This window comes from Tyto alba, unplaced genomic scaffold (assembly GCF_018691265.1).
Source record: "Tyto alba isolate M040663 unplaced genomic scaffold, T.alba_DEE_v4.0 Super-Scaffold_7, whole genome shotgun sequence".
In the NCBI taxonomy this organism is placed as follows: Eukaryota; Metazoa; Chordata; class Aves; order Strigiformes; family Tytonidae; genus Tyto; species Tyto alba.
In genome coordinates, this window is record NW_024881328.1 from 31,017,811 (window position 1) to 31,023,976 (window position 6,166).

Here is a 6,166-nt window from a genome sequence, read left to right on the forward strand (position 1 = left end):
TCTGGGAGGATAGAACTATGTAAAACTACAGACTAATCTCACATTGCATTGTTCTGAGAATGGTCTGATTTGGAGATGGCTCAACATCTTTTGTAAGCTGATACACAGTAATGGTAATTCCAAGGCAAAGTTTTTTGAAAAGAAGAAATAAGTTTAAAACAGAATAATAAAACCTCCTTGTAAAGTTTTCTTTTCACTTCACACTTCAGAAATGTGAAGTTGTATCTGACTGTATTCCTGCTACACAGAGGTGGCAACAACACTGAAAGATTTGTGTGTGTTCTGCTTGACATAATGTAAAATGTTCCTTAGTGCTCTGCTAACAATCACCATGAAAGGATGAGCTTCCACTCAAATGTTATAATCTCTTAGATCCTTGCCACCACTTTTTCTCTGTTCCACAAAAGAGATTTAAACATGTTTGCTTGATGGCAAGCTGGGCTGAACAAACTGCCAGTAGAACAGTACAGTGGCCTTAGTTGGGACAGATCCATAGGCTTTGCAGATTTCTCACAAATAATTGGGCTCCCCAGCTTTTATGAAGAAAAACAGTTCTTATAGCCTGAATGTCTCCTTTTTTGCTAATATGGTTAAACTTTATGGCTTTTACTCTTTGAAATAAGATATATGGATCAAAAATTCAAGCTCCGTTTTCAGTTTTGAAATTTGAAGGCTGTTCAGTTTCTACTGAAATAACAACTCTTCTTCTGAGTACTTGGAGCTTAGAAAAAGGACTGGAATAAGATTTAAAAAAAAAAAAAAAAGTCTTCGTGTGCAGCTCTAATCATATTATAGGCCTGAAAAAAAGGATTTAAGAAAGAAGTTTGTCAGGTTTTGGCTTTTTTTTTTTTTCCCCTCTTTGAGATTCCAGTCAAAAGCACAGTGCCTTTTCTACAACATGAAGTGGTTCAGAAGTTAAATTTCCCTCAATACAAGGGTTGGGTTTTTTTCTCTGAAAAATCTAGATGCTGAGATAAAAGCATATACAGTGGAAGCAGCTAGCTAGGATTGCTGGAAATGCAGGGAGGATTGGGCTCTGGAGCAGAGAGAACTAGGAATTGGGTTAAGCTCCAACAGAAAGTATAGTCACATTGTTTGAAGTGCCATCTACACACAACAGAAGCTTTCTGCCTCTGTTGGAGCATTGTGATTGCTGGTCTAGGAAGTAGCCTAATTCTGAAGCTTACTTGCGAGAATTTACACTGACTGGAAGAGATGAACATGCTTAGATTTTGCCTCAAAATAGGATAAAAATAGTATGAAAAGCTTTTTTTTTTTCTCCTTTTTTTTTTTAACCACATGTAGGAGGAGAATCTGTACCATTATCTGCATACAGAACTAAAACAAATTAACCAAATGGGACCTAATTATTCTTTTTTATAGACAAAGTTTGGGAGATATTCTGAGTGATAAAAGTGATGTAGAGGAAAGGTAAATCAAGCTCGGGGAGTACTTATTGTTCTATATATTTATATAGAATTGTTACATTCCATTATTCTGCTAAATATAACAGGAAGATTACTGGCTGAAAATTAGAATTTTTTAAACAAGTGGAAATCAGGTAGATTAGTAAATAAGGTTTGTTTTGACATTCTGTGCGCATCTTTGTTTTCATGTAACTTGACTGCTTACTGTGTGTTCTGATTGGTTAGGGTTTTTTTTTGGTTGTTTCTTTTTTCTTAATAGATGCTGAAGGTGTAAACGGAAGAGAGGAATCTGTGAACCTTAATGATGCTGATGAAGGATTTTCATCAGGAGCTTCACTCAGCAGCCAGCCAGTTGGGACTAAACCTCTACCATCTGTATCCCAGAAGGGCAGCTTAAGGAAAACAGCAAGTGGGCGTTCTGCTAAGGATAAAGAAACCTCTTCTGCAGCAAAATCCAACGAGAGCCCTCGAGATTCAGTAGCTCGGAAGCAGTACATGCACCAATCCACCGATCTTGGTGCAGATATAATTGAGATGACACCTACTAAGAAGCACCTCAGCCTGCCTGCTGGGCAGGTGGTGCCAAAAGCCAACAGTTTGAGCCTGATCAGGACCGCCAGTGCTTCCTCCAGTAAATCATTTGACTATGTGAATGGCAGTCAGGCAGGCTCCAGTGTTGGAGCTGGTACAGAGGGTGTTACCAATCTGGCAGTGGGCAACACGAATCGGTTTTCAACTATCAGCCTACAGGAGGACCGACTAGGCCAAGCTGGGGAAGGTAAAGATCTCCTTCCCCCAGGAGCTCCCCTAACCAAGCAGTCTCGATCTCCAAGTTTCAATATGCAGCTGATATCCCAGGTGTAACTTTGACTCCTTTCCTTAGGATTCCATCTTTCCCCTTAATACCCAGGCAAGTTCATCCTTAGGCAAAACATGAACCATCATCCCACAGTGTGAAAATACTGACTGTTGTGATCTTGTTTGATTTGGTTTAGCTATCATACTGTATTACTGAAACAGCAATAATCCTTCCCTCACCTTCATCCTCCCCCACCTTGTAAACATGGTTGTGAAGCAGTATATAATGTACTGTATGCCTTTTTCCATGCCTTCCTTTCTCCTTGGGTGATGTGCAATCCATCGTAGGCTGATCAGTCCCATTTCAACACTGTGAGACTGGAGACACCGGCGGAAATGGTGAATATGATCCCTATGAGATGATGCTTTGGCTTTGTTAAGAAATAGAAACGGGTTTGTTTTCTCGGTCTACAGTACTGCAAAGACTACTGGATCATGACTTTTCTTTCTCAGAACCAGGAGTGCCTCAGAGATTCTAGTGTGACTTTGGACCTCTCTGAGTCTGTGCAATCAATTCTGGGGAGGGGATTGTCATTGCTGCTCCTGGCTGCCTACAGCACTTTTTTCATTAAAATGAGGGTAGTTTTTTCTTGCCTGCCCCCAGTCTCTCATCCCAGAAGCTTTGATGTTCAGCAACTGAGACATGCATATTAACAAGCTCTTTTCCCTCAGAGAGAGGATTCTAAGTAGATAATGTAGGTTACAATGCAATTCTAATGGCATTGTAGCCATATGTAATGTTACATGTCTTCCCCTCCAGGACACAGGGTCATTCTGCATATAGAATAAAATTTAGACAACATCATGCTGTTAAAGTAAATTGGTTTGTAAGTGGGAGGGAAACACTACTTTCCCAGGAACTAATGGCTAGCTCTGCTCCATTTTTGTTATTCTTGTGAGGTGCTGATCACTGAATTGAAAGGTGTATTCGGGAAAAGAGTATGTCTGAGGCTGCTTTCTATGTTATCATGGCTGTTGGACACCCCTGCCCCTCTCAGCTGCTTTTTCAGTGTCCCTGAGTTCAGTCATGGAGCCATTTGAAGAATCCTGCAGTCCAGATAGACCATACTCTTAAGGTACAGGGATGGAGACAATAGTTTGCTAGAAACACTGAAGCTTCAATGTGAAATGATTTTCTAGAAACACTGTTTGTGCAAAGGGGTACTGGCAGTCCTTTTTTTCCCAGAAGGATCACAGTTCATTGCCTTGGTATATATAATTTGTTGAGTCTTATTTTAGTGGATTGGCCCTACTCAAGAAAATTCAGAACTCATGCCACTGAGCCAAGCCTTGAATGTATTATGACTGGTGTATGGGTATTGGCTGGTACTTATGCTAGAGAAGACTGCTTAGAAGCACATTTATGGTTTCACAGGAGAGTATTTGTCATTCTCCCTCCACCTCTCTCTATCTCTTTTCAGATTGCTAGAGAGGAAAGGGGAAAGTTCATCTTCTATACTTAAGTCATGTATGATATCCTGGAAGTTTACAAATGGTAAACCCACAGGAAAGAGTTACGATCTTTGTGGGCACTTTGGTTTCACTGTCACTGTGAAGGATAAACATAAGCAGTTACAAATAGCAGGCTGTCTTTGAATGATAGTCTTTAAGAAATTCAGGAAATGACATGGTGTTGCATTTGTTGCATTGCTGGTATTTGGTTTTGGGTTTTGTTGTTCAGTTTTATTGTTTGGGTTTTTTTTTTTTTTGCTTTTGAATCTATTTCAAATAGAATTTCTTTTTTTAATTTACATTTAAAATTCATTTAAATATTTGAAGGTTTTTTTGTAGTTTGACAAGTCACTTTGGTAACCTAGTCTTCATATCTTACATTCATAAAGTCAATGAAATGGCATCTGGACTGATGCGGAAATTCAGTTAAAGAATAAATAGAATCATCAGAAAGAAATAAAACCTTACAGTTTCTAAATCATTTAAGGACCACCAGTCACAGGCAGGTGGAACTAAGATAAAGTTCATGTTAAGCTACGAGGCATTTTCTGTAAAAATGTCAAAAGCTGTATATGGTTGAATTCTTACTTTATAAGTGGAGGCAATTAGTAAGTCCTGGCTGAAAGTACAAAGCTTATATTTTGTAGAGACCATCACAAAGGAAATTCTATTGAAGAGCCATCACTGTAAATTGAAAAGGACCAAATAATTTGATTAAATCTTTGGGAAGGAAAAGGTCAGAAGTGTCAGATAATTTTTAAATTATTTTAGTATTTTAAAAAGTAGAGTTCTTCATTAGTAAGATTCTCTACTTTTCCACATTTGCCATTATAAGTAATCCTCCAGAAGTTTTAGGACACTTAAACTGGCATCAGGCCAAATTTTATATACCTTCTCCCTCCGCAGCCTCCCCTCCCCCCTCTTTTTTTTTTTTTTTTTTTTTTTAAATGTTCTTATGTGTGGGGTCCCACACCATTAAACTATTTCAGGAAGGTGAGATAGCTCAGTGACTTCAGATAGGGAAGTCAAATCTACGGGCATAAATTCAAATTAGTTAAAACCTTCAGTCAAACTACCTTTAAAGATATTTTTACAGTTCTTATTTTGATGATGTGCCTTTTGTTATCATTTCATCGATTGTATTTTGGTTTGTTCTTGTGTATATATGCCTATCCCATGTATGGCTTTTTAAAGAATTCAATTTTATCCCTGTTAAAAAAAAATACTTGTTTTGCTGTATGCTGATATGGTATGCTTATAACTTCTCAAAATTACCCTTTTAGTGCAACGTTTCAGTTGTGGGAGCATGTTTTGTCATTTTTCAGGCAAGTACTGTTCAACATCTATCTTACAAAATGAGTCATCATTGATATCTACAAGCCAGCTGTAATAACAGGCTTTGCCAGTGCTGTGTATCATGTTTATCACTAATGCTTCTAAGTGTGTCTCCAACTATGCCAAGGTGTGTTAAGATAGTAGCGAAACTTTAGACACTGAATTTTAGTAGACTTCAAAGTACTGTGGTGGAAGTAAAATTAGAAGTATCTGGGATATGGTTTGAGGGAATAATCAGCTGGCTTTCTGATTACATATGCTAATACTAAACAACATACAAAATATACTTAAATTTTCTGACACCTGTGACAAGTACTTAGATTTAAATCTCTTTATCCTGAATTCACTCTCTTGTGTCTTGTTTTAGAACATTTGGTACTTGACATAAGGTACTAGATTTAGATTTCTGCAGCATTTCGGTGCAACTGCAGCATTCTAACAGAAGGTCAAAAGCAGAACGCCATGATATTTCCCAGTGTATGTGCATATGCATGCACATACATGTAATTCTTAGGTGAGGAAGTGTCGGTACTATACTTTGATGTATATAAACATTTAAGTAGGGATATAATAATTATTCCTTAATATATTTTTTACCACATCACAATACACTGCCATTTTGCAACTCATTTTTGTTGGACTTTATCATTTTGAAAAAATACAAAATGTTGGGATTGCTAAATCCAGCTTGATTATCCCTTTCAGGGTTTTATTGTGAGCAGCTTTTTGGTTGAATGAGCCATTTTTTCATCCTGCAGGCAGCAGTGATGACGTAAAAATACCTATTAAAATGAATGTTGCAAGATGACAGTTTAAATTGTTGTATTATCCTTTTAGTTTTCATTTGGAGACTTTGTATGTCACTGTCCATTTTAAATGCAGATTTCTTTGAACACCCTTTCTGATGTGAATTTGGGAAAGTTTTTTAACAGAATATTTCATTCCGTAATGCTGAACATCATGTTGCAGCCAGTAAGCATTAGATCTAGTATTTGTAGTTTGCATGTGTGTTGATCTTAAATACAACATTTCCACATGCTCTTGCTAGCTTTAACATAACTAAATTTATCTGTTTTAACATCAAAATAGTGAGA

At 37.4% G+C, this 6,166-nt stretch overlaps 1 protein-coding gene across 8 annotated transcripts in view; it reads left to right on the plus strand.

Annotated features, from left to right (window-relative positions):
* The window catches only part of FAM126B (family with sequence similarity 126 member B), a 55,947-nt gene extending 51,974 nt beyond the window's left edge, over positions 1-3,973 (plus strand). For 5 of the 8 annotated variants that reach the window (XM_042783987.1, XM_042783986.1, XM_042783991.1 and 2 more), the window contains one exon: positions 1,687-3,973. In XM_042783987.1, the coding sequence (XP_042639921.1) occupies positions 1,687-2,291 (605 nt within the window). In that variant the 3' untranslated portion in view covers positions 2,292-3,973. The remainder of the gene's footprint in view (positions 1-1,686) is intronic. The other 3 variants (XM_042783990.1, XR_006164532.1, XM_042783989.1) reach the window with 3 other exon arrangements.
* Positions 3,974-6,166: the final 2,193 nt, after the last annotated feature.